General features: G+C 42.6%; 1 protein-coding gene across 1 annotated transcript; it reads right to left on the bottom strand.

The window, feature by feature from the left end:
- FAM162A (family with sequence similarity 162 member A) lies at positions 1 to 27,059 on the bottom strand. Its single transcript, XM_030203976.1, has 5 exons — positions 26,917 to 27,059; positions 25,167 to 25,298; positions 5,430 to 5,538; positions 2,996 to 3,104; positions 1 to 2,591 (listed from the first exon to the last, which is right to left on the bottom strand). The coding sequence occupies exons 1-5, from the start codon at positions 26,966 to 26,968 to the stop codon at positions 2,493 to 2,495; spliced, it is 501 nt and encodes a 166-aa protein (XP_030059836.1). The 5' UTR covers positions 26,969 to 27,059; the 3' UTR covers positions 1 to 2,492.
- Positions 27,060 to 27,127: the final 68 nt, after the last annotated feature.

The raw sequence follows: 27,127 nt of genomic DNA, 5'->3' as shown, positions 1-27,127 counted from the left end.
GTTGTTGTTATTATTTACATGCATGTTTGTGATAGAGATGCTGTTTTAGGGGAGAGTGCATCTGCCAAGAGTCACCTCTGATAGGATACCAGGTGGGGCTCAGTTTAAATACTGCATGCAATGCAGTCATCAGTCAACTCTACCTATCACTGAACATCTAATATTTCTAGCTCCCTGCACAAGCCATCTTGCAATGCAATGCTTCTCAATCCAGTCCTTAGGACACATGCACCCAGCTGAGTTTTCAGGATGTCCACAATGAATATGCAGGAAAGAGATCTGCAAACTGAGGAGGAAGTGCATACAAATCTCTCTCATGCATATTCATTGTGGCTATCATTTAAACTTAACTGGCTGGGTGTATGCTGAGAACTGTAGTTGTGCTCATCATAAGGGATGGCAAGAGGAGGAAGGAGAGGCAGGTAAGGTGATCTCCAGACTGGGCAAGAGGAAGAGATAATTGTCCTAAACAAAGAAAATGAAAAGTAGTACACCTATTTTCCATCCAGCTCCTTTGCTTATGAACAGGGGGTAATCAGCATTTATGTGCCTATTACGTACAACCGGTTAGAATGGTGGCATTTACACACATGTGCAAAGTGTACTTAATCGCTGTAACTTATGATGGAGCACGTATTTTACAAGTGGTGTACCCAGAGGCCTGGGTAGGATTCTTATTTACACACACATGGCTAGATTCAATAAAGGGCGCCAGGATGAGCCATGCTAAGCTAGTATTCTGTAAAGGGTGCTCTTCACGGGACTGACGTTCACCGAATACTTATGCATTTCAAACCTAACTTTGGGCATGAGCACTCACATTTGCCAAAGCCAGCTGTAAATGCTGGCATCCAACTGATGGCACTTAAGTGCCCAAAGACAGGTATTCTATATGCCTAATTTCCGGGAATGCCCCTGACCCACCCATGCTCCTCCCATGGCCAAGCCCTTTTTGGGGATGCACACTATGAAATTTAGGCATGCCTGTTCTAGAACAGAGTACATTGTAGATATGTGCATAACTCCTAATTCCTGCTACTTATTTATTGCATTTGTACCCTACATTATCCCACCTTTTTGCAGGCTCAATGTGGCTTACAGAGTAGGTTATGATAAAGACAGTGCCTAATTTAAATACAATTGATCAAAAGCAGAGGTAAGAGAGGTGGTAGTTGGGCGGAAGCTTGTGTTTAGGTGTGTTTGGGTGAATTGGGGGAAGAGTTGTATCATTGATGGAGACTTAAGAGCTTAACTCCAGTAACTAATTGTTAGCACCTGACTAATTAGTTTACACATGGATCTGGGATCCACCCCCAAAATCTGCGTGACCTATACACAATCTGGGGGATAGACTATAGCACTGCCTCTCAAACCAATCCTTGGGGCACCCTCCAGTCAGTCAGGTTTTCAGAATAGCCACAATGAATATGCACGAGATTTGTCTCCTTCTCATGCATAGTCCCCTGTGGCTATTCTGAAAACGCAATTGGCTGGGTGTGTTCCAAGGACTGGGTTGCAAACCACTGGCTTATAGAATACTGTAAGTTATGAATCAATCTCAAATATTTAGGCATGAGCGTGTACACCAGTTCTATGGCTGGTATAAGTGCTTGAGCCTAACGTTTACACATGCATTTAAGGAGTTATGAAAAGTATTCTATAAAGTAGGTGCCTACATTTCTTGGTAGGAGCCTGTTCTAGAATTGCCCTCAATGCACATAACTTGTTTCCTTTGCTACAAAAATGAGGATGAAGCTGGATAAAGCCAGAAAGCATTCCTCACTTCTTTTAAAATGCCTTTAAGAAAAATTTGATTAGGGATAGATGATCCAGTCCACAACACTTTTGACCTTTTGTGAACTGAAGAACAAAATCCTGCAAATGAAATGACCACATTCTAAATGAATAAATTAGAAACAAACAGACTCTGGCTTCCTCACAGTGAAAACGTAAGGCAATGCTAGTTCCATTACATTAATAAAGGCTGTTATTTCAATTTTCTTGCCTTGAACTACACAACATAGCGCTATGCAATAGCACAAAAGTTAAAGAAACCACCAATGAACTAAACTAGTGCTTATGCATCTCTCTACTTTGCTAATGTTCATTTGCTTCTCAAGCAAAGCAAATTCCATTCAGTAGTCACATGCCACTGGACATTTCCAAGGTTTTTTCTTGGTGGTAGTTCAATGATATAAATATTTGAGAGAATACTTTGTTTTAAGATTTGCCAGAAATGCTGAGGCAGTTTCTCCCATTCTCTGCTGGAAAGAAATGCTTAGTATTTCTGACCCACAGGATCCTATCAATTAGGAATAATTTCCAACAGAGATCTAGAGTGAAACAAAAAGGTGCTCGGATGCAAGTGCAAGGTGGGCACTAAAACCTAAATTGCTCTCCTGTTATTATTTCCCTACTTCCCTAGCTCAGGATACAGTAGGTATGAAGTTTAAAACATTTTCTTCCTCATCTCTTTACAATTTTCTCCCCTTTTAGTTTGATCTTTCCACTTGCTCCTTCTGTGTCTCATCTTTCAGGCGAGCTTTCTTTTCTATGTTCCATATAGTGAGGGATTCATTCCTACTGGCAGCCTTAAAAGGACAAAAAAAACAACAACCTGAAATTAGCATTCATGCACTGTACTGGAAAAACACAGCAAAAAGAAAAGCGAACCAACGTGAAGAATTAAAACAAAATTGATTCAACACATGAATAAAACCAACAGCCCAACATGGCCATGTTTCACCCTCTCAAGGGATGCATCAGGGGCACAACACAAACCAGCAGGAATAAGGCAATGTTTTTCCTGTCTGGCCAATACAAAACAGCATATAAAGCAATGTTCAGAAAAAGCAGGCTGATTTATTCCCAGCGGCTACAGCTTGTCTTTTTACTGTTCTAGATCTTGCAGACTGTCTGCCCGTGTGTTTTCTGAAAAAAAACATAGAAGGTGACTGGGGCATGTGGATGAGACCCAGAGGATGCAGACACTCACTCTTTTTCCTGAGATGACCATAGCGATGCACCCCATGACACTGAGAGCAATCATGATATAACTAATCTTCACACGAACCCGGTTCTTGGCAGCATCAATCATCTCATGTCTCAAAAGAAAGAGAAAACCAGATTCAGTTGCAGCGTTCCCCTACATTTGCTGACATACAATTTCGATACAGGGTAAAACCAGGGCCATGGAGTTGGTACAGCACACCTGAGACTCCAACACCTCTATTTTTTTCTATTGTCCAACCCCCACCCCTACCATGTACAGTAAATCTAAAAAAAACAAAACTTGATTAGTTATAGAAACATAGGATACGCCATGTACAAAAACAACAAAAAAAGACTAGTAGACCATAAATTATATTTTAGGTTTGAATAAAGAACTTGAACAAAAAAAAAGTTGTCAAATGAAAATATTCAATGCACCGTTGTTTTTATTTTGAACCTGGAGTCGGTACATTTTTACTGACTGACTCCACAGCCCTGGGAAAAACATCCATCTGCTACATGGCTGAGGTCACAAACCAGCTGACCTCAGCAAATGGCGGAAAGATGAAAACCATGTGAGGTCATTCATGAAACATCCATGTAACAAAAGGGTATGTTTTTCTTTTGTGTGTGTGTGTGTGTGTGTGTGTATATATATATATATATAACAGTGGATTTGCAACACATGGAAAATACCACCCATACAAAAATGAAATTCATTCATCAATTCTTTCTCAATTGTTGAGGACTGTGCATTGCAGCTGTACTTATCCCACTCTACATTTGTACCTAAGGTAATAGAAGGTGAAGTGATCTGCCTAAGGTCAAACTAGCATCAGTGGAAGAAGTAGGATTTGAACCCTGGCTTCCACAGTTCTCAGCCATTAGACCATTCCTCCACAGCTATTAAATATGGCTCACTGGAGCTGTTTCCTCAACCATCTAGTTCAGTCACAGGCATTCGTTAAACATGACTTGACTTTCCTGCCCATGTGTCACTCAGTTTTGTCAAATCCACAAATTGTCAATCATTTTGGCATCTACAAAGTACAACCTGCTGCAACATGCTTTGATCTCTTTAGTTGAGAAACTGTGAAACAGACAATGATGCTACTAAAATGTATTTATTTTTTGTACAAACCCGGCTCTAAAGGAAGAGGAGAGGCTTCAGGTTTCCAGTACTCAAAGTCCATATTACTTCTGTCCCTATTTTACAGAGACCGCATTTCATTTTTCAATCTCAAGGAATGAACAACATGGAAATGGATCAAGCTGTTACTTGGATTTGCCACTTGCAGAAAACAGGATACTGGGCTTGATGGACCTTTTGTCTGGCCTAGCATAGAACACTTATGTTCTTATCTCTAAGTTTATTTACCTTTTCTAAAACGTTTACTGGATTCTCAAAGTAAAAGCACAACCTATACAAGATGATTGGTGTTTTCATAGAACAGAACCCTCCAAAAAGATCCAGTTCTTTGAGGGGGTTAATTTTAAGAGGCAGAAGACAGACCCCAATCATATAAAATGTATTACAGTGCAAAACCTTTTTTGCATTATAGCTTTCATTAATGTTTTCAAAAGCTTTAGCAATCTCATCAATAACCAAAAGGTTAACAAGCTCAGAATAACCTATAAATGTTTACAGGGCTCCAAATTCCACACAATCTTTAACCCCTCCCCCAACACCCTCCTCAAAGGCGCTATAGTTTTGCTCATAAAAAAAAAAAAAAAAAAAGAAGTCAAGTAGGGGATAAAAGACCAACTACGATAACAAAGGGATGGGAACCCGCTTGACTGTAATGCACACACTGAGTATGAATACTCGGGTAAATTTGTTATCAATAATTAGTTGGAAGTACAATATACTTAGAGGGAGAAGGGGGTAGTTATATTTGTTAAACAGCGGTTGACAGAAGGTAACATTATTTCTACTGTGTATATTGTCATAAATATCTATCTGTAAGTGCACAGCTTTGGATGTATATACCTGGAATTGTCACCAATAAAAAAAATATTGAAACAAACAAAAAAGTCTCTTATTATTCAGATCATCCCATCCCTCGTCTTTCCTTACATACTTCCCAAATATAAGTGTAACTGAGCCCATGTCTGGTGATTACTACAGTACAGCTAAAGGGCTTATGTCCAGAACTCGCTGCCATATTAGTTGCGTTGCATTGGACTTTAGAGGGTTTTGGAAATAAGCCCGTCAATTTCTATATTTCTTTGACATGTTTCTCATCCGTAGTACTGGATCTGTGCAAGTCACTGGTATCCAGGGTTAGATAGCAATGGAATATAACGAGACTTAGCTCACTAGGGGGATCATTTTCAAAGCACTTAGACTTTCAAAGTTTCATAGTAACCTATGGAACTTTGTAAGTCTAAGTGCTTTGAAAATACGCCTCCAAATGTGTGAGAATGATGGCACTTACGAAATAATCTCTGGTATGTCCTCTTCTTTTTTGAACCGACCTGCCCAGAGAAGTATCTTCTTCTCCCGAGGAGTGGGTTTGTGCCCTGGAACACCACTGTAGGAACGAACTAGAATAAAGGAAGTACTGTATAATCAAAAGAGGAAGATATTCAAGGAATGTCTAATTTCGAAACATCATGTTACTACTGATTGTCGGTCCCACTGGGAGAGACTGCATATGTATATTAGATATTGTTCTTTTTGCAGTTGATTGCGTTTGTCTTCCTAATATAAATGATTTAAATATAATCATAAGGGAGAACTATCACAATAGTGTGGTGGCACCTAGAATCAGTTTAAATTACATCTTGGGGGAAATTAAAGAAGTGACTTTTGTTCAAGGTTTCAGTAATCCTGCTTGATTGTAAACAAAATATATGATTTTTGGTATGGTCACTCTGAATGTTGGAACGGTTAACTCCAGATCTTGGGCATAGTATGTGTGTTACTTATCATGGGCATATCATTTATGTTAATTATTTAACATTTATTTTATTTGTATTCATTAATCCTACTCTGTTTCTATATGTTACAATACAATGTGATGCTTCTACTGATGTGAAGGAGTTTAATGTGAAGCTGTATTGTTTGCAAGCAGTACACAAACGTTTTGACAGGTGCTGGATATCAAAAAGAAAATTACTACTATGCTAACAGAAAAATAATAAAACTCAATATAGCAGCAGGAGACACCAGATTATTAGGTGAAAGGATACCATTAGAACTCAAATTTTGTATTTAGGTATGCAACACTCCTATAACATACTAAAGCCTATTATTTATTTCTCCAAGGACAAGTAGGATCTCACTCCTTGTGTAAGACTTCATCCATCCGAGCTCAGGGTTACAGCAGTGTAACCAAAGCTTAAAGATTTCTAGAGAGCAACAGCACATGTACAGGAGTACTCGGGTCAGTGAAGTCAAGTGCAGTTAACTTGGGGGTCCTTTTACCAAGCTGCGGGAAAAAGGGCCCTGCACTAGCGGTGGAGGCCATTTTTCCCTTGTGCCAGGGCTTTTTTATCGCAGCAGATAAAAAGCCCCCAGACATAGCCACATGGCGGGGAGCCCTGAGGTGGTGATAATGGCTCCTATGGTAACCGGGCTGCAGGCAGCGAAGTGAAGATACTGCAGGTATTCTCCGAGGATAGCAGACTTCTTATTCTCACACTAGGAGAAAAGGCCCGTTTCTGACACAAATGAAACGGGCGCTAGCAAGGTTTTGCTCGGAGTGTGTGTGTTTTACACAGTGTGTGTGATACAGAGAGATTAAATGTGTGAGTGTGTGTGTGTGAGAGAGAGAGAGAGAGAGAGAGAGTGTGTGTGTGCGAGAGTGCGTGTGTGAGAATGAGAGTGTGTGCCAGGGGCCCCCTCCCTCCCTCCCAGTTTCAGGGTCGTTTTCCCCCCCCCCATCCCAGTTTCTGGGTCCGCCTGGCCCCCCTCCAAGTTCCAGCATCCGGCCCCCCTCCCACCCACCCACCCAGGTCCAGGGTCGTTGCCCCCCCTCTCTCCTTCCCTCCCAGTTCCAGGGTAGTTGCCTCCTCCCCTCCCCTCCAGCCACCCACTTGCAAAGTTGTGAAGCTGACTCTGTGGCTTCATTGAAGTGAAGGGTTTGTAAGGTTCGTCGCTCTGTAACCATCTCTCTCGGCCCCGCCCTCGCGCCTCTGAAAGGTCCGCCGCCCTCGACGTCAAAACGTGATGACGTCCTCGACGTCAAAACGTGATGACGTCGAGGGCGGCGGACCTATCAGAGGCACGAGGGCGGGGCCGAGAGAGATGGTTACAGAGCGACGAACCTAACGATCCTTACGAACCCTTCACTTCAGTGAAGCCACGGAGTCAGCTTCAGAACGTTGAAGGAGCCTTTTATTATAGCAGAGAAGTGGGTAGACACTGACCCGCATCACCCAGCCCAGCAACACTGCCATTGAAAAAACTAGAGCTTTTAGGAGCACGAGTTGTGCTCCAGCACACATGCGCAAGTGCCTTCCAGCCTGCTGCGTGAATGCGCCGCCTCAGTTTAATACAAAAGCAAACAAAAACATATAAATAGACAACTCCAAGGGGAGGTGGGTGGGATTGTGAGAATAAGAAGCCTGCTGTCCTCGGAGAATACCTGCTACAGGTAAGTATCTTCGCTTTCTCCGAGAACAAGTAGGCTCTGTTATTCTCAACAAGTGGGGAATCCCTAGGATCTAGGCTCACCCAAAACAACAAACACTGGTCAATTGGGCCTCGCAATGGCGAGGACTTAATGCAGATTAACCTGAAACTACATACAAACTACATGAGTATAGCCTAGAACAGAATAAAACGGGCCTGGGAGAGTGGAGTTGGTAGACCCCAAACAGATTCTACAACCCTGACTACCAAATCCGACTGTCGCATCGGGTATCCTGCTCAAGGCAGTAATGAGATGTGAATGTGTGGACCGACGACCACGTCGTAGCCTTGCAAATCTCTTCAATGGAGGCTGACTTCAGTGGGCTACCGACACAGCCATGGCTCTAAACATATGAGCAGTTACATGACCCTCCAAAGTCAGCCCAGCCTGGACATAAGCAAAGGAAATGCAAACTGCTAGCCAATTGGATATGGTGTGTTTCCCGATGGCAACCCCCATCCTGTTGGGATCAAAAGAAACGAAAAGCTGGGCGAACTGTGTGAAGGGCTTCGTCCGCTCCACGTAAAAGGTCAACACTTTCTTGCAGTCCAAGATGTGCAAGCTGCTTTCTCCAGGATGGGCATGGGATCGGGGAAAGAATGTTGGCAAGACAATCGACTGGTTCAGATGGAACGCCGACATCACCTTCGGCAGCAACTTAGGGTGCGTGCGGAGGACTACTCTGTTGTGGTGAAATTTAGTATAAGGTGCATCCACTACTAAGGCCTGAAGCTCACTGTCCCTACGAGCTGAAGTAACAGCCACCAAGAAAACAACCTTCCAGGTCAAGCACTTCAGATGGCAGGAATTCAATGGCAGGAATTCTATGGCTCAAAATGAGCTTTCATCAGCTGAGTGAGAATGACATTGAGATCCCATGACACTGGTGGAGGTTTGAAAGGGGGCTTTGACAAAAGCAAACCTCTGAAGAAGTGAACTAGAGGCTGTCCAGCGATAGGCTTACCTTCTACGTGCCAATGATAAAGTGTAGATACATACCTGTAGCAGGTATTTTCCGAGAACAGCAGGCTGATTGTTCTCACGATGGGTCGTCGTCCGCGACAGCCCAGGAGACCGGCAAATCCCTAAGAAAAACAAAAAAGACTTCTAGAATGTACCGGCGCGCGGGCAGAGCGAACTGCGCATGCGCAAACGGCTTCCCTCCCGCGGCGTGAGGGTGCCCTCAGTTTAATAAAAAGCAAGAGAGAGAATTAGAACTCCAAAGGGGAGGAGGGTGGGTTTGTGAGAACAATCAGCCTGCTGTCCTCGGAGAATACCTGCTACAGGTATGTATCTACACTTTCTCCGAGGACAAGCAGGCTGCTTGTTCTCACGATTGGGGTATCCCTTGCCCCCAGGCTCACTCAAAACAAGAAACATAAGGGCAGATTTCTGCTACTACAGGGTTAGACAGATAGATAGAGATAGATAGTCTAAGTACTTCACCATGATGGCCCTGTTTCGATAGCAGCTGATTTTAATTTGGTTCCCAAACAGAAAATATTAAGGCCTACGGGCCACATGCAAGTTGTTTAGGAAATTGATAAAAAGAATTGAAGCTTATGGATATCTGGAGAACTCTGAATCCCATGGGGAAGGAATTCACTTTCTATTCTTCAGTATACTATACTTACTCTAGGACAGACATAATATGGGGGGGATGGATACTGGTTATCAAAAGCTTTAGGGGCTGGTATTGAGACTATTTCCTGGTCTGACTATGCACTCCCCTATGGTGTTCATTTTCTTGGGGATCACAATCTAAGAGGCCATCCTTCTGGAGAATGAACGATTCTCTGCTGAATGATGGGCCGGTCTTGACATACGTAACATGATAGTTCAATATCTTCAGATCAATGATACAGAGGAAGTGAGCGAGCCTAAACTGTAGGAAGAAATGAAAGTGGTTCTCAGAGGGGTGTTCATTAAGTGGGGAGCAAGGAGAAAGAGGGAAAAAAAGGCCAAAGGGCAAGCACACCATCTGCAACTAACTTTGCTGGAAAGAGAGTACCAGAAAAAGGGTATCCAGATTGTTAAGCAGGATTTAGATGGGGACAGGGGGTGAGCTGCAACACTTGTAAATGGAAGCTACTGAATTTTGGCTTAGGAAACTTAAACAGCAATATTATGAACCTAGCAATAAATTGAGGAGAATGCTAGCCCAAAAACTCAAAAAGAAGCAAGGTGCCATGACTATCAGTAAAGTCAGAAATGCTGGAGAAGAGCACCTGTTTACAGAGAAAGGGATTCATAAAAGATTCTTGGAGTTTTATATACAATTATAAGCCAAGGACTCTACTATCAATCTAGAAAGGATTTCTAAGTATCTAGAGGTGGTACAGCTTCCCCAACTCTTGGAAGAGGAGATTAGAGACCAATTAGATTCCCCAATCTCTATGGCTGAAATATTATTTGACATTGAGGGTCTGCTGTTGCGCGAGAGCCCTGGGCTTAGACGGCTTCACCAATGGATTTTATAAAGACGGGCTTAATGGTCAGGGTGTTTAACTCCCTACAGACTGGGAGGATCTTGCCTCCGGCCATGAATACAGCAGGTATTACCATCCTGTGTAAGCCTGGAAGGAACGACACTTGCTGTGGGTCATATCATCCATTTCTTTAATTAAATGTGGATTTTAAGATCATGGCCAAGATCCTTGCTAATAGATTAGCTCCTCAGATGCCCTATTTGATTAACCCTGATCAAGACGGTTTTATACCGGGGGCAACAAATGATAGACGTGAAACTGGTTATTAATTTGATTTGGGCTGCCCATAAAGACAATGTGCTCTCCATGCTGATCATGGTCTATGCAACGAAAGCGTTTGACCATGTCCATTGGGATTTTATGTTTGAAGTGCTTAAAAAGGTGGTAGTCGATCAAGCTTTTTATCATCTGGCTGGCCACTTTGTTCGCAAACCCAGAAGCATGCATTAAAATTAATGAGTCATATACTAGCAGTTTCTAACTGGGGAGAGGCACAAGACATGGGTGTCCTTTGTTACTGGTTGTTTGCCCTGGTCATGGAACCCTTCGCTTAGTGTATCAGAGATAATGCAGAGGTAGGCGGAGTTCCCAAAGGCCCACATCACCACAAAATTACTCTATTTGCGGACGATGTGATTCTTTCAGTGTCTAATCCACATCTATCCCTGCCTGCAATTCTCCACAAGATGAAATTTTATGGCTCAGTATCAGGGTTGAAAGTCAATATAGATACAACTGAGGCACTTAATATAAATATTATAGGAGCGGATTTAGTCAAATTAAAAGACATTCATCCCTTTAAGTGTGTTAAATCCCATCCGAAATACTTAGGAGTAAAAATTTCCAACAACTTGGCCTCCCTCTATGACCTTAATTACAAACCACTAATTAAAAAGCTTCAGGAGGACTTGAGGACTGGAGTAGGGGCACGTTCTCATAAAGATGAACCTTCTGCCCAGGCTGCTCTACCTTTTTCAGGCTCTTTCAATAACCATTAGCAAGAAAATTCTCGCCCAGTGGCAAAAGATGATCCATGTTTTTATTGGAGGGAGTGGGGACAAAAGGCTTCATATCATTAATGCAGCTTTATATACACAAAGAGTTAGGAGGCTTGGGGATTCTGGATTTGGGGAGTTATTATTTGGCTGCCCAAATGAGGTACATTTGTGATTAGAGAGAGAATGAGTCCAAAACCCTTTGCCCGGATAGAACAATATTACACATCTATGGCTCAGTTATCTGACCTCCTCTGGGGAGCGGTTGTTGGGGGAAGTAAGACTCCAATAAGTACTCCTTATGTTGCCATTACTCGGCAATGGAAAGGCCTCAAGGCACTGACTGGAGGGCTCCAAAAGGGTGTCGGGGCTTGCCTCCTTGGCTGCACTGGTTGATACTGTGGCACCTGCACAAGCTATTATCCGTAGGCGGTGGAGGGCGCAATGCCTATACACTATTTTTCAACTCTTACAACTCTCAATATCCTCACCTCTCTATTCCCTTACCCTTAATTGTTCTGTGTACTGTCTTATCTAGATTGTAAGCTCTTCGAGCAGGGACTGTCTTTGTGTATGGTGTACATCGCTGCGTATGCCTTGTAGCGCTATATAAATGATAAGTAGTAGTAGTAGTAGTAGTAGTATTAGGGCTAGGTGAAGGCTTTTGACCATCTACTGAGGGAATTTGGATTGTACAAGTGGTATTTTTCTTTTATTTGCAATGTAGGCACAGCTTCAATAGCTCTCTGAATAAGGATATTAAAACTAAGGAACCTGGTGCATTAGAATCCTTGTGGGCACAAACCTCCTCAGCTAAAGGCCTGATTTCAGCATTGTATAAACTTATAAGGAGTTATAAATTCGATAACTTCCATATATCTTTCAGTGGGAGAGTGATCTTCAGCAAATCTTTGAGGTCAGCTAATGGGAGACAACTGTCATGATGGCTACAAAGACTAACTATTTCTGCCCAACTGAGGGAAAATAACTTGAAAGTACATATGAGATGGTACTTAACCCCTGAGCAGATAAGCAGGTTCAGGATGGGTGGGGATGGGGCTTGTTGGTGAGGATTTCAGGCCAGGGGCACCTATTTCCATATGTGGTGGTCTTGCCCCATTCTTTATCCCTTTTGGGAGCAAGTAATAATGATCACTAAAAAGGTAATAAATGAACCGTTAAATGGTACACCAGCACTTTATGGTTTATAGGTTTTGGGGATTATCCACCTTATGTGCAGAAGGTTATTGCTAACTGTTTTTTAGCAGAGAATGGAAGTCATTGCGAGAGAATGGAAATCTACTGTGCCCCGTCCATAACAGTGTGGTATTCCAGATTAAGATTTGCTCTCTCAATGGAACAGCTCACAGCATACAGGAAGAATACAATGGATACATTTTGGAGAATTTGGTTCCTACTTCAACAATATTTGGACTCAATACAGTGAACGGTAACTCCCCTTGCATCTGATGTGAGTTATATCTAACTGAATAGTTCTTGTTGTACTATTAATTCAGTTAGATATAACTCACATCGGATGCAAGGGAAGTGGGGGGGGGGGGGGTTGTTTGGGTTTAGTTTTGAAATGTACCTCTTGTTATAGTTCAGCACAAAATACACTGTTTAGATGGAACTAACATATACGGTAGTAACAAAGTAAATGATGGTAAAGACCTGAACGCATCAAATCTGCCCACCAAGAAACTAATTTTACATGGTATGTGATACTTTATAAGTATACCTGAGTTTGATTTGTCCTTGCCATTCTCAGGGCACAGACCGTAGAAGTCTGCCCAGCACTGTTCTTGTACTAAAAGTTCGGAAGCTAACATCGAAGCCCCTTAAAATTTACACTCCAGCCCATCCATAACTGATTGCCGTGTCTGTTTCTGGGATAATTATATGCGACATGGGTCTTGTATTTTGGATGGCTAATAAAACATTACAAGTTAAAAAAAAAGTCAAGTTTAAAGTGGTATAAGATTCCATTTCTATTTCCATGGGAAGGGTGTTCCAGAGTTTAGGAGCTGTGTAAGCAAATGTGGTTTCCCTAAGTAATACCTAGTTGCAAGTCTGACAGCAGTGGGAGTTGCAGGAGAGCAAACTGAAAAGACTGAACAGAATTAGTGGGCATATATGGTATAAGTAAATTGGAAATATAATCTGGAGCAGAAGGCTTCAATCCTTTCTATACAAGAGTCAGTAGTTTAAATTGAATACATGCTGATAACTGGTAACCCTGAGATCAATAGTAATACTACATGATTGAACTTATGTATTTTGTAAAGTAGTTTCACTGCAGTAAACAAGCTGCAATCATTTCAAAGAAGAGTGTGCAGCCATATTTTTAACAAGAGTGGAAGACCTGAGAAAAAGGAGTTACAGTAATCTAAGTGTGTCATTACTAAAGATAAAATCAGCATCCGAATATAATTCATTGGTAGAATCTAACATAGGGGATATTGCAGGAGTATTTCCCCGTGTGTCTCACCTTGCGGGCCTTGGCCTGTATAATCCTATGACAGCAAAATGGAGGCTTTAAACTCTGACCTGCACAGCAGTGATTTAGCTAATTCAGCTTTCTGAAAAATCACTAGCAAGTCATGTAACATCCAAGGACATGCTGTAGGCAAACCAGGCCCCCCTTATCTCCCTGACAGGCTGGCTCCAGCAAGGCGGGTGAGAAACAGAAAATGCATACCAAAATGTAACAACTTGAAGGTCAAGAACAACGGACTGTTCTTGCCATGCAGTGAGCCAAGGAAGATCCAGATTGGTTCCTGCAGCCACCGGACCAAGAGGTGCTGGGGAGAGCGGGAACGAGGAGTTAGTCGGAAACCTTGGAAGAAGGTGGAGGTGGAAAGACCAGGGAGACCTAATATGGTCCACCAACTGATGAACTGTGTAACGGGAGGAAAGTATCGTGGTTCAGCTGTACCTGCACTGAGTGACCTGTGCCCTACTTGTCTGCTGCAGAGTTCCCTTCCAGCTCTGACTAAGACTCGCTGTGAATCCAGCTTGAGTCTGTGGATGTCGTGTTCTCGAGGACCTTGGCATTCTGTCAGGCTTCTTCCCCGAGAACCCTGGGTACGTGAGTCCTTGAACCACGGCCGAGGAGCGCAAGTGGCAAGCAAGATCACTTTCGGAGCAGAGAAGAGACAAGGCTGGACTGGAACCCCGGACTGGAGACCTGCACTGGAACACTCGAGACGGGAACGCACCGGACCGGAACACACTGGAGTAGGCTTCACCTACGCTTAGCTGCCTTTCCCCGAGGGTTGAGCCCTCAGGTTCGAGCAGCCGGTAGGGCTTACAGGAAAACAAGAACTGGAACCAGCAACAGGAACAACCGGAGTCAGGATCCAGCCGTGCTCCCAGGTACCTAGGCTAACGTGAGACAGGCAGGCAGGGAATGTCCGGGTTCAGGCAATAGTCCGAGACAGGTGGCTGGCAGAGAATATCTGAGTATAGGCAATAGGCAGAGACAGGCGTGGTCAGGTTCAAAGCAGGAGTCTCAGGGCAGGCGGCTAGCAGAGCAGTAGATAGGTACAGGCAAGGGTCAGAACCAATAGCAAGACTAGGGCTGGAGCTCCAGTAACCAGGAGAACTGGCAAAGGATAAGACTAGGGCTGAAGCTCCAGAAACCAAGGAAACCCCACCGGGGAGAACCAGAGGCTAAACTCAGGAGACCTAGAAGCTGTACACAAGCTAACAAGCAGAGCAGTGCCCAAGCTAACTAGGCAAACACTAGGAACTCACAAAGAGCAAACACAGAAGAACTAGTAAGCTGTACACAGGCTACCAAGCAAGGCTGTGCCCAAGCTAACTAGTCAAACACTAGGCAATCACACAGAACTGGACAATGTAGCAGTGCACAGAGCACTCTAGCATACCAGGGACCTTATACGATGCAAAGGCTGTAGTCTCTAAGTGCCTAATAAAGCCCTTCAACACCAGAGGCGCAGCTGCAGTAATCTCTAAGTAACTATGGAGGCTGTTCAGGCACAAACCACAGAGCAGACAGAAAGCACAGTGAAACACAGAGAGGCCTCCCACACCCAGGTGTAGTGTAGTGAAGCAATTAGAGTCATGCTGGAAGCAGCCAGCACACACAGAGAGAGAAAGACCTAACCCAGGCAACACCCACAGGTGCAGTATAGTGAAGCAATTAGTGTCATGCTGCTGGATGCAGCCAGCACAGAGAGCCAGAGCTAGCTCAGAAAGGACAGACAGAAGAAACAGGAGCCAGCTAGGAAGCTGACCCCCAGGAACAAGGTAAGTCTGAGGGTGGTCACGGCCACAGACGTGACAGTGGAGTATCCCGTGCCAGCTCCCGAGAGACGGCCCTGAGGTCAGCTTGGTGAGCAACACGGTGATTTATTTCCTATCAGTCGGGGGCTAGTTAGTGGTAATTACCTGAGCAAAGGACTGGGGTAGTCATCCAGTGATCAGGAGATAGCTGCTAATAACTGTACTACCTCGTAACATAGTGTGACTTATCAGTGGGGTAATTTTATCTGGTAACCAGTAAGAACTAGTGATTAGTAGTGTGACGTACGAGTGTAATTTTTATCAGCCAGTAATTTTGTATTCAGCCAAAGCTTTGCCAGAGTGTCTATATTTTGTATACATTATCTATATTTTCTTATCTATTATACTATAATAAAGATAATATATATATATTCCAGCTTGCTTTTCTAGTCGCATTCCTTTCTTTCGGAAGAACTGTATAGGCTCTAATCCAAGGTTCCTGCCCCCTAGACCGTGTGCTAAGCAGTCTGTGTGCAGATAGTTTTGTTTGGGGAATCTTGGACGCAGATAATTTATTAGCTGTGATAACGATCCTACAATATGCTGCAAAAGCAAAGACAGACAACTGAAGTACCTTGTCTGTGTGTGGTTTAAAGGTCAGCTTATGATCAAATGTGACACCTAGGATTTTAATTTTTTCAGGGTAATACAGAAGCTGGGAGACTAGTACAAAAAGGATTCTGGAAATGAACAGATTCACATTTGGAAACATTAAGGAGATAACTTTGTCCTGTGGCCATGATGAGGACTACTTGCAGGCAGAGATTAAGTGATGTGTTGGAGGACTCACAAGAGAAAGTATACACAATCTGAATATCATCAGCATAGTAATGAGGGCTACATTCACAAGACAGAATTAGAGTGATTAAACAAAGTGGAACAAGCATTGACCCTTGGGTGACTTCACACTCAAAGTAATAGGTGGTAGAAAGATCATTATTTAGACAAAGCTGAAAGGCACACAGGGAGAGATAAAATTGAAATCTATAACACCCATGGTAGCTAAATGCTCAAGTAGGAGACCATAGTCCAAAAATCTGAGGTTGGTCTATCAGTTTTAGAACCTAAATATATAGGTTTGTCCAGGCTATGGTTTTCTCTCATTTGGATTACTGCAATTTTTTTTAGTCTTCCTGACAGGCACTGCATAGATTGCAGGTTCTGGTTTTAGTGGGCAGACTGGGCTCCCAGTAAAGGATATTAGATGCCAGAAGCGCATGAATGAAACATCTAGGAGGTTGGTGTTTGAGGACCAGTGATTACATTAACATGACTATATTGATACGATCTTATTGATCAGAAATTGTCACGAGTCTGAGGTCCTCTCCCCCTTCGTGATTAATATTCATATCCCACAATTTATTGTGTTTTTTCAGCTGTTATTGTATACAATTGAGCAGAGTTGCTCCCAAAGCTTTTTGTTACTTTGGTAATTGAAATCACCCATTATGGAGCGGACAAGATGGCCGAATAGAGCAGACGTGCGTGTTTGAGCTCCCGACTCACTAGACTATGTAACGAGCAGTTGGACCCGTACCCTGTGCTGGTCATGGGGAAACGGAAGGGAAAACCCAAGGGATTGGCCTCCGTACCTGGGAGTGTTCCCCCTCCTCGCCGGGCGGTCTTGGAGCAGTTCGGGATTCGGCCGCTGGCTGTGCGGGGGCCCGCTTCGGAGCTTTCCGTGATGACATCGGCGGAAAACAGCGCGGAGGCGATCTCTTTGAGTCCGCCAGGGAATACCATTCCTCCACGACCCGGAAGCATTATGACCCCGACGGAGAAGACGGATAGAACGCCCAGAGTGGAGAAGATTCTACCGCCTTCAGGAGGCCTAGTTGGTGGTCTTTCCCCGATTGGGGGGGTTTTGTCCACGTCTACCCCCACTCCAACGGGAGTTGCACCGGTATTTCGGGAGGTGAAGAGACCTGAAGTGGTAACGTTAGACTCTATATGGGATGTTATCCAGGGTATGAATTCCCTACTCTCCCAGGTAACTAATTCTTTTACTCAAGAATTTGACAATGTGAAACAAGTTCAAAAACAGTTTGCAGAGAAAATACAAATCCAAGAAGGTCAAATGGAATCTTTAAAGATTGAACTCTCTGCTCTTCAGAATTTTGCAGGGACAGTGGTTAAAGATAGAGAGGTTCTGGTGAGGAAACTAGAATCTCTCGAAAATCAAGGGAGAAAGAGTAACTTGCGGTTTATTAATTTTCCCAAGTCGCCCCTAATTCCAGCTATGGAGATGCTGCGTAAATATTACACAGAAATACTTGGATTTCCACCTGAGGGATTCCCTCCTATTGTTCGGCTTCAATACATAACTGGAAGAAAGTCTAATCCTTTGAATCCTTCACCACAACAACCTGAGATGAACTTAACAGAGTTTTTGGAAAACTCTATAGAATTGGTAACAGAGAGAACTACTCTTATAGTTTCCTTTGCACTTGAAATGGATAAGATGAATACCTTTAAATTATATTTTCGTCATTTGAATGATAAATTTCTTGGGGAAACTGTGCGTATATTCCCTGATTTAACCAGGGAGACTCAAGCCCGTCGGCGGGAGTTTTTGAATTTAAAAGCCAGAACCCTTGCAAAAGGGGGCTCGTTTAAGTTAATATTTCCATGTCGCTGTATAATATCCCTGGATTCTGTTAACTATATATTTATGGAACCCAAGAAATTGAGAGAATTATTATCAGCCAAAGAAAGTAGTGAAAGATTAACCCAGGATGACCAATAGAGAGTGAAAGTGCTGAGTTCTCCGGCTGCGGGTGTTCCATATGCCTCTGCCCTTTGGTTTGCTTTTTTTTTCCCTATGAGTTTACTCAGAAATTTTTACCTTGTATCTTGTCCTTAAGTTGTGGTCTACAAGATGTAAATTTACCTATGTATAATTGATACTATTATTTTAATTTTCCTTCTCTTTCTGTAAATAACATTTCATGTTATTTTTGATGATTAAATAAAAATTATAAAAAAAAAAAAAAAAAAAAAGAAATCACCCATTATTATAGTGTTGCCCAATTTGCCAGCTTTCCTAATCTCTGTAAACATTTCTTCATCTGTTCATTCTGTCCTGGCAGATGATAGTACAGCCCTACAAGAATACTCCTTCCTTTCACACATGGAATTTCTATCCATAATGATTCCACGTTGCTACCTGTTTCATGTGGAATGTTTATTTTATTTGACTCCATTCACTCTTTAACATATAATGAAACCCCCCCTCCAATTTGATCCTCCCTATCACTGCAATATAATTTATACCCTGTTAACACAGTGCCCCATTAATTGTCCTCTTTCCACCAAGTCTCTGAGATGCCTATTAAATCTACTTCATCATTTAGTGCTATATACTCTAACTTTCCCATCTTATTTTTTAGGCTTCTAGTATTTGTAAACAGGCACTTCAAATTGTGTTTTTTCCTTGGATCTACAAGCTGCTTAGAAGTTGAAGGGGATAATGTGCATCTTTTATCCTGCTCTCTCATTAAGCACACCTGGCTTATTTTCAGCATTGTTAAAACCTCACTACTGGGATTCCCTAAATGTCCTGTTTCAATAGTATCCTTCAAGGATACTCCACAGTGAACCATGCGCTCCTGGGCGATTGTCAGCTCTCCTCCCCCCTTCTAGTTTAAAAGTCTGGTTCCATCCTGATTAAGGTGGAACTAATCCTTTCGGCAAACCATGTCCAAGGAAGATTGAGGTTGTACTTGTGAGACACTAAAGACCAGCGGCTGAGAAGAGATTCCTGTACCCGCTGCATATGAGCCCTTGCCCACGGCACTACTTCCATCACCACTGTCATTGACCCCAGAACCTGGATGTAGTCCCAGACCCTGGACCTGCCTTGACTGAGAACCTGTTAAACCAGCTTTGACCTCCTCTGCCACATCAAATAGAACACCCAGATACTCCAACATTTGCGATGGAGTTAGCTCTTCTCAAAATTGATCACCTAATCCAACAGCTGCAGAAAACAGACAACTTTGTCCGTTGTTGCCATGTTGCCTGAATAGAATGATGCATGAATGAGCCAGTCATTAAGATACGGGTGAACTCTGGTTCCCTGGCACCAAAGGAAGGACGTCACCATCATCATAACCTTGGTAAAACTGGAGCAATGGCAAGACCTAAGGGCAAAGCCCTGAGCCGCAAAACGTAGAACTCTGATACGGCGGCTATATGGGTATATGCAAGTATGCCTCCTTGAGATCCAGGGAGGTGAGAAATTCTCCCGCTTGAACCGAGGGTATGACTGCTCTTAGTGTCTCCATGCAAAAGCGGGACACTCAAAGGCAGTAGTTTAGACCTTTCAGATCTAAGCCTGGACGAAAGGTGCCTTCCTTCTTTGGGACAATGAAGTATCTGCCTTGTTCTTGTTCCCAGGCCAAACAGGGACAATGGCCCAGAGCACTAGCAAGGAATCTACAGTGGCCTGAACCTTGACCACCTTGGTTCCCTTTGAACAAGGAGACTGCAAGAAGAGAGGAGAGACTGGGCGGAAGAACTCTAACCTGTAAACTTTTGTAAGAATATCAAGAACCCACTGGTCTGATGTGGTTTTGGCCCATTCCTCCCAAAACTCCTGAAGACATCCTCCCACTGGAGGGAAGAGAAGAGTGGACCAGCCTTGCATCACTGCAAAACTCTGGCGGCTGCATGAAAGGAAGACTAGCATGTCTGAAGGTGGGACTTCTGACCGTATTGCTGATGACCAGACTGGTACCGTCTTCCTGTCTCAAAATCGAGAGCCCCCTCAAGATGGATATCAGAGGCTTAGTTTCCCCCAGATCTTTCACCAGGTTACTGTGATCTTCTCCAAATAGCCACTCGCCTCGAAAAGGCAGTTTAATTAGATGCTGCTCAATGCCACAACCAGAGTTGCTGATATGCAATGACAGCCAAAGACATACTGCGGGCTGTAACCCATAACATGTCAAATAGCATCCACCAAGTAGGCCAACCCTGCTTCCAGCTGGGCATTATAGTGCTCGTCTTGTGTTGCCAACTGCTGACATCACTTCAAGTATGCTCTTGCCTTTAATGAACTGCACAGTCGCTTGAAGGTCCAAAGAGGCCATTTCAAAGACTTGTTTCAGCAAATCTTCTAGCTTCCTATCCTGTAAATCTTTTAGAGTAATGCCCCCTTCCACCGGCAAGGTGATCTGCTTTGTCACTGCCATAACCAAGGACTCCAGCCTGGGGAGTTGCAATTTTTTTCTCCTCAACCCCCTCCCCCCCCCCCCAAAAAAAAAACCAACAGGTAGAGGCAAGCTATGGCTCGTTCCACTCTCAGCCCCACATCCAGTGAGACCCATTCTGCGGTAATCAGGTCCTGAATGTCAGGATGTATTGGGAAGACCTTAGAAGGACCTCTAAGCCCCCCTCATGATCAACGAAGATGAAACGCCCGATGCCAAAGTAGAAGGCTCCTTAACAGAAAGCACTGCTGATACCCCATAAATAAATATGAAACAACCTCCGTACTTTCATCTGCCCACTCCTGGAGGTCTTAGGAGCCAGAGGATAGGCACCTTGTAGCGGCTCTGACTGTCCCTGTTTCAGTAAATAGGCCTGGTGTAACAGCAATATAAATGCTGGAGAAACAAAGATCCTGATGCTGCTGAATGCTGTTGGGCCTTGAGGCTGTAAAATGGCAGCTGTACTCTGCACGTGATCAAAGGCTACGCCTCGCTGCCAGTTGTCCCTGACAAACTGGCGCCCATTCTCGTGCTCTCCTGCATCAAACTGCACACTTGAACTACCAGAGAGTCCGAAGACTTTGGCATATTCAGGTGCTGCACCAAATCCGAAGATGACTTGCCACTGCCTGTTTCCTGTACATCCCACTGGATTCCCGGTTTCCGTGCACTGCAACACCCTGACACCAGCTGATGGGACCCACACTGAGAGTACTTCCTCTGGGAGTCACCATTCACCCCAACTTTCACAAGCACAGTACAATGTGTCCCAAGTGGTAAGTCAGGATCCTTTCCCTGCACCAAGTAGAATTTTCAGCCTTCCAAATCGTTCCGAGTCAGACTTACCATTGCAGGCTGCTCTCCCCCCCACCCCCAGCTCAGTCTCTACAAGTCTTACCCCAGATGAGAAAGAACCAGGACTGATACTCTTGTCCCACACTTTCCAGTAAACATCTTTCCTTCTCTCTCTCTTTTTTTTTTTTTTTTTTTAAAGGTTGCTGTGCTGGAAAAGGAGAGCTCCACAGGAAACAGGAGAGAGCTGAAGGGAGGGAAGAAGTAAATTTGAGGGGCACCAGAGACAGGGATTTGAAGATCTCAAGATATGACTTTAAAGACTCAAGCCACCTGTAAAGCTCAACTTGGAACTAGTTGGCCAACTGGACCGGGAGCAAAGTCATTCAGAACCAAAGGATGAAAAGTGTGCCCATCCACTTGCTTGAAATAGAAAATACTGAGAAGCTGGACTGGATGCCAAGAGAGAGATGTCTTCAAGGAGGTTGGATTAAGACAGGAGGCAGAATGACATCAAAAAGTTGAAGTTGATACCCTCATGGAGCTGCCTATTGGTAGATGCAAAACGAACTATCCGCTGCCGCATCCTTGTTGGTAGCATTTATATATAATCTCAGTTATAGAAACATGCCATCTTGTGCAGCATATGGATGTACACAGAGGAAATGTCAGAACAGAGAGGCCCTTTTACTAAGGTGCATAGGCACCTATGTGTGCCTAACATGTGTCAATTTGGAGTTACCGCCTGGCTAACGTGTGGCCCTTACGGAAATTTCATTTTTGACGTATGTCCGCCAGAATATAATTTGTATTTTCTGGTGCACGGCAAAAACCGGGCGGTAATCATCATTCTACGCGAGTAGACGATTACCGCGTGAGACCTTACCACTAAGTCAATGGCAATTTGTGGTTGTGTTCCACTAATAAGTTAAATGATTAACTGGCTTTCTTGAAAGGATTACATAACCTATGGGTGCATGACTAGGAACACAAGCACACACTTATTTATGCAATATCACAATTCCCCATGTACAGCCACAAAACAATCTTTTAGGGTGGATAGTGTTCACAATGAGCTCCTTTTATTATCCACCAGAAAGAAGAGGTAAGTTTTCAGTTTTGGCACAGTATAACTCATCACAAGAACAAAATTTAAGAAAACCAATGGACTGAATTAGGGGCTTATAGCCCCCTGTTTACTAAGCCATGCTACAGGTGCACTAGCGTTTTTAGAGCACACTAAAAATTAGCACGTGCCAATGTTAGAGACACCCATAAGAATATAGCGGTGTCTCTAGCGTTTAGTATATGCTAAAAACACTAGTGCACCTTAGTAAACAGGGACCTTAGTTGTGTTTAAACAAATGAGAAATCTGCATGAAAAAATATTTTTATTATTTTGATTTATAAAACCACTTATCCCTGAAACATGCTCAAAACAGAATAATCTATTTGTGTATCTAAAATGTAAACTTCTACAAAAGAGATGAAGTGTTGATGCGATTCCATGTGCCCCAATGAAAGGAGAGTTTAATTTGACTTCCATTTAATTTTAATATATTCTATCTTTATAACACCAGGCTTCCCAAGGCAGATTACAACGGTTAAGATGAACCCAACAGGAAACAGGATATCCTCACTGAAATTTGGCCATGTATTACTGTATTCTATAGAACAGTGTAGAAAAATGGGCAGTAAATACAGAGAGTTTATTACTGCTGTTTCTACCAGCTACAATAAGTTTTTAATGCTGTTTTAGTGATTTCCAATTTTATTTCATGATATATATGTACATATGTGAAGCTTTCAAATAAAAAAAAAAGCATTCAAAAAATCCACACATAGGCAATCATAAGCATTTACTATTGTTTTTATATAGAAATATCTTTATTGTCATCATAAGCAAAAATAAAAGCATATAGCGCAGCACTGAAAACCACAATACAGTACTGCAAATAAAGCAAGCTCTGAAGAAGCAGACATTTTGAATATAACCCTCCCCCATCACAGATCCCTTAAAAACTCCCCCCCCACCAACTCCCCTTACATCCCACCCAATCTCCTCCTAATAAAGAATACAAAACCAAGAAGCTTTAATAAAACCATAGAAACTGCACTTTGGCAGAGGGCAAGAAGGCATTGGTGCTACAGTTCGAGCTATCTAGTGCGTTTGATTTGGTAGATCACAATATTTTTTGCATATTTTGGACAGTTTGGGAATTACTGGCAAGGTCTATAAATGGTTCTCAGGTTTTTTAAAAGATCACTTTTATAGAGTGAAATTTGATGGTAACTGTTCAGAGAATTGGTACAACCATTGTGGGGTTCCGCAGAGGTCGCCGTTATCTCGTTCTTTTTAATGTTTACATACACTCAGGATTTGTTTTAGAAATGTCGGGAGTCTAGCTTTTCAGCTATGCTGATGATATTACGGTTATGGTCACCATTACTTTTTCAGTTGCTTCACATTTACAGCTATTGCAAAATATCTTAAATGAAATAGAACACAATGTTAAAAGCATAAGCTCAAATTAAATTCAGAGAAAAAGTTTGTTAATCAGTCGCAGTTCTGATATGGATGAAATGAGTATTATGATAAATAATACTCGGAATCTGTTTTCTTCATCCACTAAGATTTTAGAGGTATGGTTGGATAATATGTTATCTTTAGAGAAGCAAATTAACACACTCACTCAAAGGTCTTTCTTTCTGTTGCACAATTTGCAACAAATTCAGAAATATTTTGATCAAGATCACTTTCAACTTATTCAGGCTTTAATTTTGAGTTTGCTTGATTATTGTAATGCCTATTTGGGAGCTTCCATACAAATACTGAAGAAACTTCTTACTATACAGAACGCAACATTACGTTTGAGCTTCTCTTTAATAACAATTTGATAGTTTATCAAGCTATTATATGGCTTCATTGGCTCCCTGTACAAGCCAGGATCCTGTTTAAATTTTCTTGCCTTGTGCACAAAATTATATGTGGTTTATCCCCACTTATTGAACCATCTTGTTTTTACACACAAAACTAGAATTACTAGAATATTTGAAATTTTTACTTTTCCTTCTCTAAAAAATATGAGAACTAGATTAACAGACACTCTCTTTTCATATCAGTTGGTTCACTTTGATAGAGCTATTAAAGATCTCTTGACATCTAAAATCTCCTATAACTTGTTCCATAAGCAGATCAAAACTTATTTATTTAAAAAGTGTGAGTTAAAATCATGTTGCAAAGAATGTGTAGTTTAGTGATATTCTATCTCTGTTAAATTACACCTTGTTATTCCTGGAAATGTCCAGTCTTCCTTAATTTGTGATCCACTTTGAACCGAAAGGTGTATGGCGGAATATAAATTTATTGTTAATGTTGTGTTCAATAGCATCTGCGAATGTTTTGTATCCCTCGATATGGCAGCAAGCTCCACTTACTGGCTTCAACCCACAGAATGGCCCAGATAGGCTCATGCTGTCGCCTGTCATTAAACCTCCTTGGATGTCTCAGTTCAGTTCTCTATCTCCACCTGCTGCCTGATGGACACAACTACCCCAGAAGTTCTGGCATAGTGGGATGCTACGTAATGGAAATTATATAATCAAAGTAGATTACACTTAGTTTTTAGCTCAACACTTATTCTGATTTCCATCTTTAGGAGAAACTGCTACAGGCACCAGAAATTAAGCAGCATAACCTACCGAATAGGCTCTCATTAAATTAAAAATACTCACCAATAGGTGCTGGTCTAGAATGCAGATTTTTTTCCTGGGCCATGGAATAAACACCTCTTTTCAAATTCAGATCCAATGCTCTGCTCATCCTTGAAAAAGTAACATTTCTTTCAAAAAGCCCAAGAGTATTCCCTGGGATATAGATAGGGACTTGATTAAAACAGTGCTCAGTAAGACTGTTATATTTAAGGGCCCTTTTACTAAGCTGCGTAGGCACCTACGTGCATCCAACGTGCGCCAATTCGGAGTTACTGCCCAGCTACCATGTGGCCCGTGCAGTAATTTCATTTTTTATGCGCGACCGCTATGTACGCCAGAAAATATATTTTATTTTCTGTTGCGCGGCGAAAATCAGGCAGTAACTCCAACTTGATGTGCATAGGCAATTACCACACAGTTAATGTGAGAGACCTTACCGCTACATCAATGTCTGGCAGGGACACGCGGCAATTATTATGCTGCTGCACGTCCATTTTCAGCAAAAATTTTAAAAACACATTTTTTGCTGGGGGGGGGGGGGGCTGAAAAATTGATCTGTGCGCACCCAAACCCGCGCCTACACTACCACAGGCCATTTTTCAGCACACCTTAGTAAAAGGACCCCTTAATTCCTCATTGATGCTATTGTTTTTCAAATATTGTAAGTTGTAAAAATGCTTTAAAACACCTTGTTACAAAAAGCTACAGCATTTCCCTATTAAGGTATATTTATTCTTATTAACAGGAAGCAGTAATGATACTATGGGCTGTTTTTACCTTTGGGATTTGAAATGTAAGTGGCTGAAATCAGGGCTTCTCTACTCTGTAATAGTTAATCTCATAATCCACTCAGGGAAGGAGGAGTTACCTCGACTTTCACAAGGTCACAAGCACAATAACAAATCTAGGTCCAAAACCTTATCACATGCAGTGGGTCTCAAATATTTTTAAGATTAAATTTTGATTCTATACACTTTAAACAAACCTTCACAATATTGATTTATCATAGAAAGTGTGCACATGCACTGTGAAATCACAACTTAATTCTATAATCAAGCAGTAGCAAACTCTATGAAATACTATGAAAAACTGCTAAAAACTCATGATCAGATTTGGAAGTTTTCAACATTGAGGGCCGAGTTTACTAAGCCACACTAGCGTTTTCAGCATACACTAAGCATTAGTGCATGCTAACCGTGTAGATGGCCACAATACTACTAATTTTTAGCACGCATTACAAACACTAGCACATCTTAGTAAACAGGGCCCCAAGTTCTGAAATCCTTATCCAAACCAATCAATATACCCAAAATGGGGGGGGGGGGGGAGGGGGGGACCACTTGGTGCATCATACTTCATGAAATCTCCACTAGTGTGTAACTACGTCAGACTTCATCTATTTTGCCCAGATTTTTTTTTTTCAAGATCGTTTTCCTCTCAGACTACGGTGCAGTAAACACCTACTGTAAAAACCGGAGAGCAAGTTAAAAAACGGATTATCCGGATATCAAATAGAAAAAAAATGGTAAAATGCGTGTATGAAGGCCAGATTTTCCGAATTTCACACAACCCTCTCCCCACCCTCATCTCGTCTCTGTCCCCGCAGCTCTGCTGATAAGTGGTAACTCAACAACGCTGAAGTGGAGAACGAAGAGCAGTTAACAGACGTCCCGTCCCTATTAGGAGACTTCATTCCTAACCGAAAGAATCTCTCTCACACTGTCCAGCAGGAGCGGCACATTTGGCTCCAAGTCACCCATCAGTTCCTTACCGGCCTGTGCTGCCCATCTCTGGCACACCCGACGCAACCACATACCCCACATCCCGAGCGACCAAATTCTACGGCTAATACAACACCGACAACAAGGTGCTGCTGCGTTCTCTCTCTTCGGGAACACAACACCAACCGCGACCCCCGTCACGTCACCCGGCCTAAGGCTGCCCTCCGAATTGCCTGATATAAACTAATTTCTGTCCTGCGT

This window comes from Microcaecilia unicolor, chromosome 5 (assembly GCF_901765095.1).
Source record: "Microcaecilia unicolor chromosome 5, aMicUni1.1, whole genome shotgun sequence".
Classification (NCBI taxonomy): Eukaryota; Metazoa; Chordata; class Amphibia; order Gymnophiona; family Siphonopidae; genus Microcaecilia; species Microcaecilia unicolor.
This window is presented reverse-complemented; position numbering and strand designations above follow the sequence as displayed.

Coding starts and splice junctions, on each gene's coding strand:
- FAM162A (XM_030203976.1), bottom strand. CDS start 26,968: ATGTGGGGTATGTGGTTGCGTCGGGTGTGCCAGAGATGGGCAGCACAG. Junction 5,539..25,166: donor TTCTAGACCAGCACCTATTG/GTGAGTATTTTT, acceptor CCTTTATTCTAG/TTCGTTCCTACAGTGGTGTT. Junction 3,105..5,429: donor GACATACCAGAGATTATTTC/GTAAGTGCCATC, acceptor CTTTCTTTTGAG/ACATGAGATGATTGATGCTG.